Raw genomic sequence first — 18511 nt, forward strand, 5'->3', positions numbered from 1 at the left:
CCATAAAGCTCGTCTGTGGAAGGAAGCATGAAGTGCTCCAAAATCTCCTGGTAGACAGCTGCATTGACCCTGGACTTAATGAAGCACAGTGGACCAACACCAGCAGATGACATGGCTCCCCAAATCAACACAGACTGTGGAAACTTCACACTGGACTTCAAGCATCTTGCAGTGTGTGCCTCTCCATTCTTCCTCCTTACTCGGGGTCCTTGGGCCTCTCCATTCTTCCTCCATACTCGGGGTCCTTGTGCCTCTCCATTCTTCCTCCATACTCGGGGTCCTTGGGCCTCTCCATTCTTCCTCCATACTCGGGGTCCTTGGTTTCCAAATGAGATGCAAAAGTTGCTCTCATCAGAAAAGAGGACCTTGGACCACTGAGCAACAGACCAGGTCTGTTTTTCTTTAGCCCAGGTAAGATGCTTCTGACGTTGTTTGTTGTTCAGGAGCGGCTTGACAAGATGAGTATGACATTTGAAGCCCATGTCCAGGATCCATCTGTGTGTGGTGGGTCTTGATGCACTGACTCCAGCCTCAGTCCACTCCTTGTGAAAGTCCTCAACACTTTTGAATGGCCTTTTCCTGGCAGTCCTCTCTAGGCTGCAGTCATCCCTGCTGCTTGTGCACCCTTTTCTTCCACACTTTTCCCTTCCACATAACTTTCTATTAATGTGCTTTGATACAGCACTTTGGGAACATCCAACTTCTTTTGCAATTACCTTTTGAGGCTTTCCCTCCTTATGGAAGGTGTCAATGATGGTTTTCTGCACAACTGTCAGGTCAGCAGTCTTTCCCATGATTGTGATTCCTACTGAACCAGACTGAGAGACCATTTAAAAGCTCAGGAACCCTTTGCAGGTGTTATGGCTTAATGAGCTGATTAGAGTGGGACACTTTGAGCTGAGAATATTGCACCTTTTCACAATATTCTCATTTTCTGAGATTGTGGATTTGGGGTTTTCATGAGCTGTAAACCATAATCATCACAATTATGACAAATCACGGCTTGAACTATCTTGCTTTGCATGTAATGAGTCTATCTCATATATTAGTTTCACCTTTTAAGTTGCATTACGGAAATAAATTAACTTTTGCACCATATTCTAATTTTTTGAGTTTCACCTGTAATATACAGTAAAATTTGCTTCATGATCGAATTTCTGTTCTGATAACAGTAAAACTCTATTACTACAATAGTAACACAAACAATGACATGGCAGATAACTTGATGGCTAGCGCATGAGATAAGTGACTTGAGATGGCTACATTTTTATTTTTCAAAAATTTACAGTATCTGGCAATACTTGGGATATTGAGGGCAGCAAGTTATAACTTTTTTTTTTCCACCAAAGGGTCAAATGTTTCTCAAGAATCACATAGCAGGAGAAACCAATGCCAGATGTGAACTAAGCCTCTTATATATTTTCTGTTAAATTTTTAGCCAAAAGCAGGTACTAAGCCATGCCCATTCTGGTGGTGATGTTGAAAGTGAAGTTGTGGTAACAGAAGTAAATATTGGAAACCTTTATTCTGATAGACCGTTTTTGAATGGTAATATAGAAAAGATCAGCTGCTGTGCAATTTTTGACATTACTTGAAGTTCTGTAGGTCATCATTGTTTTTTTAACTCCATAGAGTCCTCTGGGTGGTGCCAGAACTCAGCTTGGAGGTCACCAAACAGGTATCATCATGAGCACCCACTCTTCATCTTCTTCCGGTCATACATTTCCAAAGTGGATGAAATCTTCTGGATCACCAGTCAGGTGCACTGTGTTCAGAACCAGCCGCACTGCATGAACGTGTGTTACTTGCTTGTGTTCAGCTATAGCCAGCTGATTTATGTGGAACTCCTGTATTATCTTTGTGTTTAGAAGGAGCAGAAGATTTGCAGGTCTCTTGTGTTTGCTGTGTGTTCAGGAACACCCAGAGTAATGTGGTCAGAGAACTGTATTGCATTTGTTTGGGAACACCTAGTGTGGCAGGCTCGGGAATGCCTGGATTGACTTGTTTTGTTATGCCTGTTAAAGAAACTCTTGGAATGGCATCTTCAGAAAGTTCTAGTTTACATTTTTGGGAACTCCTGCATTGACTTTGTCAAGTAGCTAGTTGAGGAACATGCAGACTGACTTGTTGGGAACACCTAGTGTGGTAAGCTCAGGAATGCCTGGATTGACTTGTTATGTTATGCCTGTTAAAGAAACTCTTGGAATGCCATCTTCAGAAAGTTCTAGTTTACATTTTCGAGAACTCCTGCATTGACTTTGTCAGGTAGCTAGTTGAGGAACATGCAGACTGACTTGTTGGGAACACCTAGTGTGGTAAGCTCAGGAATGCCTGGATTGACTTGTTATGTTATGCCTGTTAAAGAAACTCTTGGAATGCCATCTTCAGAAAGTTCTAGTTTACATTTTCGAGAACTCCTGCATTGACTTTGTCAGGTAGCTAGTTGAGGAACATGCAGACTGACTTGTTGGGAACACCTAGTGTGGTAGGCTCAGGAATGCCTGGATTGACTTGTTATGTTATGCCTGTTAAAGAAACTCTTGGAATGCCGTCTTCAGAAAGTTCTAGTTTACATTTTTGAGAACTGTATTGACCTTGTCAGATAGCTAGTTGAGGAACATGCAGACAGACTTGTTGAGAGAGCTGTACTTTACCTATTCAGCAACACCTGGACTGACTTGTTCATGTAACTAGACCGAGGAATGGCATAGTTTAGAGAGCTGCACTTGGGGCTGACGTGTTCCTGTAACTAGCTGAGGAAAACTTGGACAGACATGATCGGGTATCAGTCTTGATGGCTGTTCAGAAGCTTGTCGGGTAATGTGGTGGGAGAGTTATCAGGAACACACAGAATGACTTTGTGGGAGAGTTGTACTTTACTTGTTCAGGAACACCAGACTGACTTGGTGGGCAGTACATTACCTCTTCAGGGAATTATCAATAGGGATGAAGCTAAACTACAACATAATCATGCACATAAATATGCTGTGGGGGTGTAGGATTATACTAACAAGTCCATAGGTTCAAAGATATCTGTGGCTGCTCCTCAGTGAGACTGAAGTAATCTCTGCAATTTATAAAAGAAACAGCAGTTGGCACCAACTAAGTGTAGTATATAGGAAAAGGCTTTATTAAAAATCACAAGTTGTAAGAGCCACAAGCGTGAAAAAGGAGCAGTTACATTCTAAAACGTGTAGCCACGCTCCCCATGCTGCGCCCCCCCTCCCCCAGATGTGACATCATTCTAGTCTTGCGCTGTCTATGTGCTTCATGGTGGCTCCAGGATTTCCAGTTTTGTTTCTGGTGTCCTACACAGCTCCTGACAGCCACATCTGCTCCATGGCTCCTGAAGGCAAACTGAGGCTCAACCGCAAACCACACTGGGTGAATTACATGCTTTTATCCTTATGCATCTTGTGAGTTGCCACGTGTGATTTTTAATAAAGTATTTTCCAATATACTGCACTTAGTTGCCACCCTCTGCTTGGTGGTAGAGCTCTACCTTACTTGTTTAGGAACCCCCAGACCGACTTAATCAGGTGTCAGTATTTGAAACCTCTTCAAGAACTCTTGAGTGGCTTGGTCAGAAAACGATTATACCTGTTCAGAAAACCCAGGCTCATGCAGGCCATACATGGGTCGAATTCCAAACAAATTTTCTTTAGAACATCAGAAATTTTGTGCATTTTGTAATACTATGGTGCCACCATTGATTTTGAAATTTGCCCAACCAAGCCTTCTGCATAGGTCTAATTCTGAAAGAATTTTCTTTTGAAAAATTGTAACTAAGAATTTCCATTCGAATTTCACTCCATTAGTGGGCTGCAGCATCGACCAATTTTCGTGCAGCCACTGAATTTGAGTGATCGGACATAATGAAAATTTTTTAAAAAATGAACAAATTTCTAATCAATGATGGGAGATTCGTGAAAAAAATATGATCGAAAAAGAAATGAGCATGAGCTGAGACCTGGAAAGAAAAGAAGATTCACAGCCATGAACATTCTATTCTGTAGCAACATGAGGTGAATTTGAAGGCTTGGTTGGTCATATTTCGAAATCAGTGGTGGTACCATCGGATTACAAAACACAAAATTTCCAGTTTTCTAAAAAAAAATAGTTCAGACTTTGACCCATGTATGGCCTGCCTTCAATTTCACCCCTTGATGCTACAGAAAATAATTTTCGTGGAGAGGAATCTTCTTTTCATTCCAGGTCACAGCTCATGCTCATTTCTTTTTTCATTATATTTATCGCATGATTCTCCCATCATTGATTAGAAATTTTTTGAAAAACGAACAAACTTTTATTATGCCCGATCACTCAAATTCAATGTCCGCACAAAAATCAGCTGATGTTGAGGCCCAGTAATGGTCTGAAATTCAAACAAAAATTCTTAGTTACGATTTACGAAAGAAAATTCTTTCAGAATTCGACCTATGTATGGCCTGCATTACTCAAGCTGGCTGTAGACAACAGGAGATCTGAACACTAATTATCTAGAAGAAACTATTGCAGTTGCTTCAGAAAGATCCATTTTGAACAAACAGTCCTCCTAAGAAACTGTATTGTATTTGTTGAGGAATACCCTTATACCCTGATTGGTTTTGGCAGTGGTATAACTGTTAACTATAACTGTTTGGGAACACCCAGGTTAACTTGTTCAGGTAGTGCTTTTTATACCTAATCAGGAAAGTGCTACAATACATCTGTTCAGGGAAAACCAGCCTGCCTTGTTCTGGTAGTAGTACGATTACCTGTTTTGAATACCCAGACATACTTGTTCTGGTAAAGGTACTAAACCTGTTCAGGAATACTTGGAATATATCAGGGAGATATACCATAACTGATGAGGAGCACCTAGAGTGACTTGGTCAGAAGGTTGTTTGAAACCTGTTGGGGGACACCAAGAAAGATACAGTAGCAGCTGTGAAAAACCAACTAGGTGAACTTGAACTTGGGGTTGTGTTGTAACAACCAACCAACACCTTGACTGACTTGGTCTGTGAGCTGTATTTATGTTCAGAAATGCCAAAACATTTTTTTTAATTATTTTGGTAATGTACCAATTGAAATATTATTGGATTGGTTTAATCACTGAGCTGTAATAAGTATCTTCAGGAACACATGGAAAGACTTGTTTGGGGAATGGTATTTTTATATACCAAAGAACACTCTGCCTGGTGTGTTCAGGTTTTGGTACTTTACTTGTTCAGGAATAGTCAGACTGAGTTGATCTGGAGGTTTACCTTTTGAGATCCACCCAACTGGCTTGGTCAAATTGGTCTGAGGCCACTCTCTACACTCTCTGGGTTGGTATGAGCGGCGTCTATCCCTTTCTGAACATTGGCTTGGTCAGATTGGTCTGAGGCCACTCTCTACACTCTCTGGGTTGGTATGAGCGGCGTCTATCCCTTTCTGAACATTGGCTTGGTCAGATTGGTCTGAGGCCACTCTCTACACTCTCTGGGTTGGTATGAGTGGTGTCTATCTCTTTCTGAACATTGGCTTGGTCAGATTGGTCTGAGGCCACTCTCTACACTCTCTGGGTTGGTATGAGCGGCGTCTATCCCTTTCTGAACTTTGGCTTGGTCAGATTGGTCTGAGGCCACTCTCTACAGTCTCTGGGTTGGTATGAGCGGCGTCTGTCTCTTTCTGAACTTTGGCTTGGTCAGATTGATCTGAGGCCACTCTCTACACTCTCTGGGTTGGTATGAGCGGCGTCTATCCCTTTCTGAACTTTGGCTTGGTCAGATTGGTCTGAGGCCACTCTCTACACTCTCTAGGTTGGTATGAGCGGCGTCTATCCCTTTCTGAACTTTGGCTTGGTCAGATTGGTCTGAGGCCACTCTCTACACTCTCTGGGTTGGTATGAGCGGCGTCTATCCCTTTCTGAACTTTGGCTTGGTCAGATTGGTCTGAGGCCACTCTCTACAGTCTCTGGGTTGGTATGAGCGGCGTCTATCCCTTTCTGAACTTTGGCTTGGTCAGATTGGTCTGAGGCCACTCTCTACAGTCTCTGGGTTGGTATGAGCGGCGTCTATCCCTTTCTGAACTTTGGCTTGGTCAGATTGGTCTGAGGCCACTCTCTACAGTCTCTGGGTTGGTATGAGCGGCGTCTATCCCTTTCTGAACTTTGGCTTGGTCAGATTGGTCTGAGGCCACTGTCTACACTCTCTGGGTTGGTATGAGCGGCGTCTATCCCTTTCTGAACTTTGGCTTGGTCAGATTGGTCTGAGGCCACTCTCTACACTCTCTGGGTTGGTATGAGCGGCGTCTATCCCTTTCTGAACTTTGGCTTGGTCAGATTGGTCTGAGGCCACTCTCTACAGTCTCTGGGTTGGTATGAGCGGCGTCTATCCCTTTCTGAACTTTGGCTTGGTCAGATTGGTCTGAGGCCACTCTCTACACTCTCTGGGTTGGTATGAGCGGCGTCTATCCCTTTCTGAACTTTGGCTTGGTCAGATTGGTCTGAGGCCACTCTCTACACTCTCTGGGTTGGTATGAGCGGCGTCTATCCCTTTCTGAACTTTGGCTTGGTCAGATTGGTCTGAGGCCACTCTCTACAGTCTCTGGGTTGGTATGAGCGGCGTCTATCCCTTTCTGAACTTTGGCTTGGTCAGATTGGTCTGAGGCCACTCTCTACAGTCTCTGGGTTGGTATGAGCGGCGTCTATCCCTTTCTGAACTTTGGCTTGGTCAGATTGGTCTGAGGCTACTCTCTACAGTCTCTGGGTTGGTATGAGCTGCGTCTGTCTCTTTCTGAACATTGGCTTGATCAGATTGTTGTAGTTTTTCTGTACATAAGCACCCAGATGGACTTAAAGTGTATGTAAAAACAAAATGTTTTTTCTAGATTAGTAGGGTAGGGTTGGACCTTGGTTAATCTTGGTTACCAAGATCGTCGTCAAGTTTTATTGCTGCCTGTAACCCCTATTCGGTAGATTCATCCTTTTATTTGTCCAGGTGACCACTGTCACTAAAACAAAAAGTAATAGGAAATCCTAAAATGTAGAGTTGTCATGATAGCAAGAGGTGGGACAATTAGAGAGAAATAATTTGATGTCCAAGAGTAGAATTCCTATCACTTTAGGAAGATTTCCACTCACTTTCTGTTGCATGTTTACGCCAGGACATTAAAAGGTATCTCCCTAGCAGCAATACAGACAGCAAAAAATAACCCGATGGGGGAGTGGGTAAACCCTCCTCTACTCTAGCCAAAACTATACAAAGATTTACTTATACTTTAATCAAGTACTTGTTTTTTCTTTGGATTGATTTAACCAAATGGACCGATTTTTGGTTTGTGAGTCATATTTATGTTCAGGAACACTTGGACTGATTTGTAGCAGTGGTATACTTGTTGAAAAATATATAGATCTTTATAGTCCCGGAATTGTATTCTAGGTCTACAGGAAAAAAACAGAATGATTGGGAGACAGCTGGTTTGTTCCTGCCAAGATTATTAGTCGATGGTTTTCTTGACCTCTTAGATCTCCGGGTGGTTCTCCTCAACAGCTGTGAATCTGATGTCTGTCTGTTTGCTTGGACCCCCTGTGTGCTTTGTCATTTTCTGTTTCGCATCATCGGTCGAAGTGTCTTGCTTCTATTTTCTGTGCTTGTCCATAGTCTTTCCTGTGATCATGTTTGTATGCAGCAAAGGACTGGCACATTGCTCAGTTGCAGTTGTCTGTATTGGCTGATTTGCTGCTGCTCTAAAGTTCTGCAGAAGGAAATTTGCTTTAATGCATTCTGGTCGTTTTCCAAATGTTTGGCATGATGGTGTTGTATGCATTTAGCATCTCTTATGCCCAGCTCTATGCAGACTTGGTGTGCCTATGTGTTGGGATGGAATGTGAAGCGCATGTGCCTTGCCATTCGCAAACCGTAGGCATGGTTTATCAGTTTTGGAAACAAGCTCTGTCTGTGTTTCCCTACAACTTCTGTTCAAATCATTCTTTTGTGCGTTTATGATAAGATCGGATTTTTTGCTGGTCGTAGAGGAGCAATTGCAGACACTTCTAGGGGACAATCACAAAAGTTTCAATTATTTAAACCTATGAAGGAAGGATCACTTGGGAGCAAGTTCATCAAGTATTTTCCCAATATTCAGTTCCTACAATACACTACACTGTGTGCACAATTATTAGGCAAGTGAGTATTTTGACCAAATCATCATTTGTATGCATATTGTCCATCTGAAAGCTGTATGATCTTGAATGCTTATTGGATTTAAGAATATTAGGTGATGTGTATTTGCATAATGAGGGAGGGTGTGGCCTAATAGATCAACACCCTATTATCAAGGTGTGCATAATTATACTTATTAGACAGCTTCTTTTCCCTCGAATGCCCAGAAGTACAAGTTGTTCAGTGCTCAGAGATATGGCCTAAGTACGGAAGGGTGAAACCCGACCACCAACAAGACAAAGACATTGAAACATTAAGACTGGACCAAGAAATATCTGAAGACAGATTTTTCAAAGGTTTTATGGACTGATGAGATGAGAGTAACTCTTGAGGGATGAGATGGATGGGCCCGTGGCTGGATCAGTAACATGCAGAGTAACGACTCCGGAGGTGAAGAACTAGTATGGGTTATTATTATTAACTACCTGCCGACCGCAGATAGCCGAATGACGGCTGCACTGCGGCCGGCCAGTTCTGAGTGGACGTCATATGACGTCCTCCAAGAACGCACTCTCCTGCACGCCCCAGGGGGCGCGCACCCGGCGATCTCCGTGATCGCTGTGTCCTATGGACACAGCTGATCACGTGATGTGGTAAAAGGCCAATCACAGCGGCCTTTTACCACGTGATCAGCGGTGTCCAATGACACGCTGATCAGAGGGAAATGCAAGTGCCGGTTCTCGGCTGCACTTTCCTCACGCTGTCAGATCGTGAGGAAAGTACTGCCGAGAACCGGCAGTTGTCAGAGCGGGGATCGGCACCGATCATCAGGGCACTGATGATCAGTGCCCTGATGATCGGTGCCCAGCAGTGCCACCCGCAAGTTCCGCCCACCTGTGTCCAGCAGTGTGCCCAGTAGCTCCGCCCACCTGTGCCCAGCAGATCACCCACCTGTGCCCAGCAGTGCACCCACCTGTGCCACTCTGCAGTGTCACACACCTGTGCCCAGAAGTGCCACCCACCTGTGCCCACCAGTGCCACCCACCTGTGCCCACCCACCTGTGCCCACCAGTGCCACCCACCTGTGCCCACCCACCTGTGCTGCCCACCAGTGCCACCCACCAGTGCAGCCCAGCAGTGCTGCCAGTCAGTGCCACCAGTCAGTGCCCAGGGGTTGTGCCAGTCAGTGCCGCCAGTCAGTGCCCAGCAGTGATGCCAGTCAGTGCCGTCTATCAGTACCCATCATCAGTGTCACCTATCAGTGCTGCCTATCAGTGCTGCATATTAGTGCCGCCTATCCGTGACACCTCATTAGTGCTGTCTATCAGTGCCGCCTATCCGTGCCACCTCATTAGTGCTGTCTATCAGTGCCGCCTATCCGTGCCACCTCATTAGTGCTGCCTATCAGTGCCCTTCAGTGCTGCCTATCAGTGCCACCTATCAGTGCCCATCAGTGCTGCCTCATCAACGCACATCAGTGAAGGAGAAAAAATACCTGTTTGAAAAATGTTCTAATAGAAACAAAGAAACTTTTTTTTTTCTTCAAATTTTTTGCATTTTTTTTTTATAGCGCAAAAAGTAAAGCGCCCAGTGGCGATTAAATACCACCAAAAGAAAGCTCTATTTGTGAGAAAAAAATGATCAAAATTTCATATGGGTACAATGTTGCATGACCGCGCAATTGTCAATCAAAGTGCGGCAGCGCTGAAAGCTGAAAATTGGCCTGGTAAATAAGGGGGTATAAGTGCCTGGTAGGCAAGTGGTTAAAGATGAGCTGGTTGGACCTTTTTGGGTTCAAGATGGACTCAAAATCAAACTCCCAAACCTACTGCCAGTTTTTAGAAGACACTTTCTTCAAGCAGTGGTACTAGAAAGTGCATCTTTCAAGAAGACCATGATATTTATGCAGGAGAATGCTCCATCGCAGGCATCAAAGTACCCCACTGTGTGGCTAACCAGTAAAGGCCTTAAAGATAAAACCTAACCTAAACCCTACTGAGAACTTGTGGGCCCTTCTTAAATGAGAGATTTACGGTGAAGGAAAACTGTACACCTTTCTAAACAGTAAAATAAAGTGCAGCGCTAAGAAGGCAGAATAAAAAGTTCGATATAAAGTTCGATATAAAAAGTTTGATCCATAAATAATAATTGGTCCGTGAATGTGAAGGACACAGCTTATAGTGATCCGGAAAAATGGCAGAAATGCGCACTCACCGACCGCACATAGGAAATGTGCATGTGTATATCAAAATCCTACAGATGTCGTTATCCCCCAGGGAGAGGTGTCTTGCTTTACACTGTTCATTCAATGCTCAGGCCTTTCACATCTTTAAACTGCGGTACACAACCATGTGGCAGCATCAGACCATGTGTTTATTTGTAAATTTTGAGTTGTTTTTTTCTCACTTTAACAGATGAATATAAATAAGTGAAATGGGAAAATGTTTGTTTTTCATTTAGTTGCACACTAATAGTTGCCCAGTAATTGTGCACACATCGATATTCTCCTAAGAAAGCCATTATATTTCCTAAATATTCAGGTTTGAGGTTTATTAACATTTTGATTTGACCGAGAGCACTGTAGTTCAGTAATGGAATGAGTCCTCAAAAATAAATCTTGCCTAATTGTGCACACAGTGTATATGGAAAAAAATCTGTAGACATCTGCCCAACACACCTACCTATATGGCCGAAAAATTGTAGACGCCCATACAGAATATTTAGTTAAGAGATTTACAGTCAATGGTGCTGTTAATGCTACAGCATTAAGGTTGCCACCTGGCCAGTCTTGACCCTGGTAGATCTTCTTGAGAAACCGCTGCCTGGATCAAAACCTTCCTCCCTGCTGTCTGGATTTATTGGGTCTACAGTTGCAAGAAAAAGTATGTGAACCCCTTGGGATTACGTGGAGTTTTGCATGAATTGGTCATAAAATGTGCTCTGAACGTCATCTAAGTCACAACAATAGAAGAACACAGTCTGCTGAACATAATACTACACAAACATTAGATGTTGCCATGGTTTAATTGCACATAACATGTAAACATTCACAGTGCAGGGAGGAAAAAGTATGTGAGGCCCTAGCTTAATGATTTCTCCCAGAGCTAATTGGAGCCAAGAGTGAGCCAACCTTGACTCCAATCAGTGTGATGATATTGGATGTGTTGCTGACAGCTGTCCTGCCCTTAAAAAACACACACCTGTTTTGGGTTCACTGGTTTCAAGAAGCACTGTCTGATGTGAACCATGCCTCGCAGAAAAGAGCTCTCAGAAGACCTACGATCAAGAATTGTTGACTTGCATGAAGCTGGAAAGGGTTACAAAAGTATCTCCAAAAGCCTTGATGTTCATGTGTCCACGGTAAGACAGACTGTCTACAAATGGAGAAAGTTTAGCACTGTTGCTACTCTCCCAAGGCGTGGTCGTCCTGTAAAAATGCCTGCAAGAGCACAGCGCAGAATGCTGCATGAGGTAAAGAAGAATCCCAGAGTGTCAGCTAAAGACCTACAGAAATCTCTGGCACATGCTAACATTTTTGTTGACACATCTACAATAAGGAAAACATTAAACAAGAATGGAGTACATGGGAGGACACCACGGAGGAAGCCATTGCTGTCCAAAAAGAATATTGCAGCACGTTTGAAGTTTGCAAAAGAGCACCTGGATGTTCCACAGCACTACTGGCAAAATATACTGTGGACAGATGAAACCAAGATTGAGTTGTTTGGGAAGAACACACAACACTATGTGTGGAGAAAAAAAGGCACAGCACATCAACATCAAAACCTCATCCCTACTGTGAAACATGGCGGAGGGAGCATCATGGTTTGGAGCCGCTTTGCTGCCTCAGGGCCTGGACGGATTGTTGTCATTGATGGGAAAATGAATTCCAGAGTTTATCAAGACATTTTGCAGGAAAACGTACGACCATCTGTCCGCCAACTGAAGCTCCACAGAGGATGGGTGATGCAACAGGACTATGACCCAAAGCATACAAGTCATTCAACAAAACAATGGCTGCAACAGCACAGAATACGCCTTCTGGAGTGGCCCAGTCAGAGTCCTGACCTCAACCCGATTGAAATGCTGTGGCATGACCTTAAGAAAGCGATTCACACCAGACATCCCAAGAATATTGCTACACTGAAACAGTTTTGTGAAGAGGAGTGTTACAAAATGAATCCAGATTGTTGTGCAGGTCTGATCTGCAACTACAGGAAACGTTTGGTTGAGGTTATTGCTGCCAAAGGAGGGTCAACCAGTTATTAAGTCCAAAGGTTCACATACTTTTTTCTCCCTGCACTGTGAATGTTTACATGTTATGTGCAATTAAACCATGGCAACATCTAATGTTTGTGTAGTATTATGTTCAGCAGACTGTGTTCTTCTATTGTTGTGACTTAGATGAAGTTCAGAGCACATTTTATGCCCAATTCATGCAAAACTCCACGTAATCCCAAGGGGTTCACATACTTTTTCTTGCAACTGTACCTTTTTATAGGCCATCAGTTGAGTCTGAACCAGCTTATATTAATTTGCATTGACAAGGGGCTTGCTTTCTAATTACTGATAGATATCAGCTTGGCTTTCCATGCCTTTTTGCACCTTCCTTTTTTCATGTGTTCAATACTTTTTCCCGATGTCATTCCATTTTATTACACATAACTTAATTTCTGAACTTATTTGTTTTGGTTTCTTTTGTATGGATTGCATGGGGGGTTACCGACATGAAAATTTCATGTCAAATGCACCTTTAGTAATACATTTACTGAGAAAAATGGTGACGTGTTCAATACTTATTTTACCCGCTGAAAGTGGGACCTGTTACTGGAGGAAGAATGAACAGCCAACCTTCAGGAGTTCCTGAGTGTCTGTTTTCTGACTTCTGTTTGCCATATGAAGCAACCAGCCAAGACCCACCAAGAAGCTCCAACGATGACATGAAGTATTCTTAATGTCAGCAATGAGAGCCTGTGCTCTCACCAGTCCCTATGCCTGCAGTGGCTAATAGTCTTCTGGACTTAGTAGTGCAGCTATCTGGTCCTTTCTATAAGCCAGGAGTGCAGTAGCCTACTGTCAGGGCTCCCGGTATGACCAGAGATGTGTGAACTGACACAGGGAAACGCAAGCTCAAGTATGGTGTAACAATATAATTTATTAAAGGCTATACACAAATATAAAACGCACAATATAACAAAACCAAACCTCCAACTGATAACGGAATGTACACAGACAAGAGCAGTCAGGGCTGGTGAGATGGAGTGGTCAGGCGGGCCGGGTCAGGAACCATCGGGCAGACAAGACACAAAGGAGCAGGCAGAGCGTAGTCAGACGGGCCGGGTCAGGAACAATCAGGCAGACAAGGTACCAAAGGAGCAGGTTGGAGAGTGGTCAGGAATAGCCGGGGTCGGTGCAAGCAGAGTTCTATCAAAGTCAGGAGTCAGGCAGGGGGATCAGGAAGGCAGATGACAGGATCAGGCACAGGGGCTCATGGGCACAATACACCAAGGCACTGACTGCAAGCCTGGCCATTGCTTAAATACACCTCCTGCAGTCAGCCTCAGGTGATGGCTTGATTGCAGGAGTGAGATTCTGGCTGCTGAGAGCACCCTCTGGCCAGCACTGGTACTGCAGCCCACAAGGCAGGTGAACCCCAGCACCACCTGTGGTGAGTCCATTCCTGACACCTACAGTGTGTGCAGGGACACATGGAGCCAGGATTTCAGCCAAAAATCATTTGTTGATGTGTTTTGAGATTATTTTCTAGTTTTGTGCGAAATTCGTCAGTAAAGTCCATCTGTCAGCAAACACTGTGAAACGTGTCAGTAAAATGCCTGATGGGTTGTGAGTGCTGTGAATAATTAGGTTATTTATACCCTGAAGAAATTGAAGGAATGATTTCTGTTTGTGACGTTTAGATTGCAGATTCACCCACAGCTGGTCGATGCAGATAGAAGCGCGTGCTTAGAAATGCTGCGATCTTTCATGGCCCACCTCTTCTAAAGTCCATCTCTCAGCAAACACTCCTCCAGTTACTAATTTCTATTGCTGGATATTGTAACACCCTGTAATTACATACTGGAGTCCGCAGAGCCATGATCTACTGCTGTAGCCTTGACCTGCCAATTTTGTCCTGCTGCCTCGTCTCATCGTGACATCATGGCACCACCGCTGGTGGAAGTCTTGGGAATCCTGTGAGCACCTACCCATGGACACTGTTAGCCAGTAGGAGGTATACATATCACATGACAGTCACGTGACTGGTTCAGCTAAGTATATGGGGCTTTTAGGTATTTGTGTCCCTTCTGGGGGGGGGGAGTCACCCTCTCTATATGTCCTGGTGGCCATTGTCACTGAAATGGACAGTGATGGGAAATCCAAAATTTTGAGTTGCCACCAGAACAAGAACAGAGAGGAAATCTCTCAGTGAGGACACTTGTTCCCATAAAAATTAAAGCCTCACTATGGGCAATATATTCCCTTCCTTTTCCTTTAACCCATCCTGCAGAGTTTTTATTTTACCTTCCCTCGAGAAGCAAACTCACTTAAGTCCCCCGTCAAGACCCCTGGCGTCTCCTGGGACCACTATTCCAGCACTGCATATGGCCACCCATCAAGGCATTTTCATATTTACATAACTCCTCTCAAGAGCCAGCCCATTACTTGCATCAGGATTCAGGGCTCCTAGGAGGAGTACAGAGGCAGAGTGCTGTTATGTTTTCAGGAGGCTGTGTACAGCACTCTGCTGTCCCCTCCCACCAGCCATGATCTGACTGCATCTTTTAGAGAGGCGCAGAGACCTAGTGATTATGTAATGATAACAAGTTTATTTAAAAACATTATTAGCATGATGATAAAGGGGGGAGGGGGGGGGGGAGAACCAGGGAAGACAAAATATAAGCAGAATAAACTTTAGGTTAAAGTGTTCCTAAACCCACAACAGTAAAATCAGTCAGTATAACAAGCATGATTTACTGCACATACAAACTGTGGAACCTAAGGGTTTAATACTCTGCATTGTGTAAAAAAAATTTTTGATCCTGTCTTCTCTGATGTTCCCCATCTTTTACTGTCCCCAATCCATCTGCTGATAGAACAGAGCCTTGAGGGCAAGCTGTACATGCTCAGTTTGGTGTGTGTTGCTAGATAATTTTTTTTTTCTAGGGAGGGTGCATATGAACAGCAGAGGACCAATCAGTATTGTCCAGACAGAGGTCATGGGTCCTGCAGCCTCATGGGGAGAATGAAAACTCCTCTTACATGTTTTAACCAGTGCTCTGCTGGACACTGATAGAAGTCACATGACTGCTATATACTGCCGATGAGAAAAGGTATTTAGCAGTTTATATTTACGAAAATAATTGCATTTCCATGTTTTGTGTACTGTGGGAGACCAGATATAGTGAATGCAGGGTCCTGGGAGACCAGATATAGTGAATGCAGGGTCCGGGGTGACCAGATATAGTGAATGCAGGATCCGGGGAGACCGGATATAGTGAATGCAGGGTCCGGGGTGACCAGATATAGTGAATGCAGGATCCGGGGAGACCGGATATAGTGAATGCAGGGTCCTGGGAGACCGGATATAGTGAATGCAGGGTCCGGGGTGACCGGATATAGTGAATGCAGGGTCCTGGGAGACCGGATATAGTGAATGCAGGGTCCGGGGTGACCAGATATAGTGAATGCAGGATCCGGGGAGACCGGATATAGTGAATGCAGGGTTCGGGGTGACCAGATATAGTGAATGCAGGATCCGGGGAGACCGGATATAGTGAATGCAGGGTTCGGGGTGAGCAGATATAGTGAATGCAGAGTCCGGGGAGACCGGATATAGTGAATGCAGGATCCAGGGAGAGCAGATATAGTGAATGCAGAGTCCGGGGAGACCGGATATAGTGAATGCAGGGTCCGGGGAGAGCAGATATAGTGAATGCAGGGTCCGGGGAGGCCAGATATAGTGAATGCAGGGTCCGGGGAGACCAGATATAGTGAATGCAGGGTCCGGGGAGACCGGATATAGTGAATGCAGGGTCCGGGGAGACCGGATATAGTGAATGTAGGGTCCGGGGAGACCGGATATAGTAAATGCAGGGTCCGGGGAGACCGGATATAGTGAATGCAGGGTCCGGGGAGATCGGATATAGTGAATGCAGGGTCTGGGGAGAGTGGATATAGTGAATGCAGGGTCCGGGGAGACCGGATATAGTGAATGCAGGGTCCGTGGACACCAGATATAGTGGATGCAGGCTCCGGGGAGACCAGATATTGTGAATGCAGGGTCCGGGGAGACCGGATATAATGAATGCGGGGTCCGGGGAGACCAGATATAGTGGATGCAGGCTCCGGGGAGACCGGATATAGTGAATGCGGGGTCCGGGGAGACCGGATATAGTGAATGCAGGGTCCGGGGAGATCGGATATAGTGAATGCAGGGTCCGGGGAGACCAGATATAGTGGATGCAGGCTCCGGGGAGAGCAGATATAGTGAATGCAGGGTCTGGGGAGACCGGATATAATGAATGCAGGGTCTGGGAAGAGCGGATATAGTGAATGCGGGGTCCGGGGAGAGCGGATATAGTGAATGCAGGGTCTGGGAAGAGCGGATATAGTGAATGCAGGGTCCGGGGTCAGACCAGCCCGTCTGGCACCGACAACCATGCCGCATTCAAAGTCACTTAAATCCCCTTTCTTCCCCAATCTGATGCTGGGTTTGAACTTCATCTAGTCATCTTTACAACATCTAGATGCCTAAATGCATTGAGTTGCTGCAATGTGATTGGCTGATTAGCAATTTGTGTTACTAAACAATGGAACAGGTGTACCTAATAAAGTGGCAGGAGAGGGTATATTTGCTTTTACAACCAGCTCCATCTAGTGGCTGTTTTTGAGTTTGCAGCTTTTCACATGTCTAGAAGAATACAATATGCTGAGCTACTCCATACACCTCGTTGTACATTATATTCTGCTGCAATAGCTCCACCTGCAGGTCTCATTTGTATGTACACATTAGCCTAAATACTGCATTAGTGCTTTCTAAATAACCTCTCTGAATTGAGGACACGTGTGCAAACGTGCATGCTAGTATGAGATGTTTACATACTGTGACTCCTGTAATATGCTACTATCAGGGTGGAATGGGATGTATGATAGACTAACTCAGTGTAAAATGTAAGCACAGTGTAATATTCTGCTATGAAATCCTGGCACAGTGTAATATACTGCTATGAAATCCTGGCACAGTGTAAAATGTTTGGAACAGTGTACTATATTGGTATTATGGACCGGCACATTGTAATATTCTGCTATCAGAGCCCAGCACAATGTAACGTATGGTCTATACCAGGGGTCTGCAACTTTTAAGACATAAAGAGCCACTTGGACCCGTTTCCGAAGGGAAAAAAAAGACTGGGAGCCGCAAAACCATTGCAACATTTAAAACAAATCCGACACTGCATATATTGTTTCTTACCTTAATGCTATATACAGGATCGTGCAGTTAGCTTCATCCCCCATATAGTAATTCATCCCCCATATAGTAATTCATCCCCCCTATAGTAATTCATCCCCCCTATAGTAATTCATCCTCCATATAGTAATTCATCCCCCATATAGTAATTCATCCCCCATATAGTAATTCATTCCCCATATAGTAATTCATCCCCCCATATAGTAATTCATCCCCCATATAGTAATTCATCCCCCATATAGTAATTCATCCCCCATAGTAATTCATCCCCCATAGTAATTCATCCCCCATATAGTAATTCATCCTCCATATAGTAATTCATCCCCCCATATAGTAATTCATCCCCCCTATAGTAATTCATCCTCCATAGTAATTCATCCCCCATATAGTAATTCATCCCCCATATAGTAATTCATCCCCCCTATAGTAATTCATCCCCCATATAGTAATTCATCCCCCATAGTAATTCATCCCCCATATAGTAATTCATCCCCCATAGTAATTCATCCTCCATATAGTAATTCATCCCCCATATAGTAATTCATCCCCCATATAGTAATTCATTCCCCATATAGTAATTCATCCCCCCATATAGTAATTCATCCCCCATATAGTAATTCATCCCCCATATAGTAATTCATCCCCCATAGTAATTCATCCCCCATATAGTAATTCATCCCCCATATAGTAATTCATCCCCCATAGTAATTCATCCCCCATAGTAATTCATCCCCCATATAGTAATTCATCCTCCATATAGTAATTCATCCCCCCATATAGTAATTCATCCCCCCTATAGTAATTCATCCTCCATAGTAATTCATCCCCCATATAGTAATTCATCCCCCATATAGTAATTCATCCCCCCTATAGTAATTCATCCCCCATATAGTAATTCATCCCCCCTATAGTA

At 44.1% G+C, this 18511-nt stretch overlaps 1 protein-coding gene across 3 annotated transcripts in view; it reads left to right on the top strand.

The window, feature by feature from the left end:
* MAPRE3 (microtubule associated protein RP/EB family member 3) overlaps positions 1–18511 on the top strand; it is a 176251-nt gene that overhangs the window by 92479 nt on the left and 65261 nt on the right. Inside the window, exon 3 of one of the 3 annotated variants that reach the window (XM_089659027.1) lies at positions 1633–1760. The exons of 1 other annotated variant lie outside the window; for it this stretch is intronic. In XM_089659027.1, the coding sequence (XP_089515153.1) occupies positions 1687–1760 (74 nt within the window). In that variant the 5' untranslated portion in view covers positions 1633–1686. The remainder of the gene's footprint in view (positions 1–1632; positions 1761–18511) is intronic. One more of the 3 variants, XM_089659029.1, reaches the window with a different exon arrangement.

This window comes from Staurois parvus, unplaced genomic scaffold (assembly GCF_062004578.1).
Source record: "Staurois parvus isolate SC_StPar_1 unplaced genomic scaffold, SC_StPar_1.0 ptg001130l, whole genome shotgun sequence".
NCBI classification, from domain to species: domain Eukaryota; kingdom Metazoa; phylum Chordata; class Amphibia; order Anura; family Ranidae; genus Staurois; species Staurois parvus.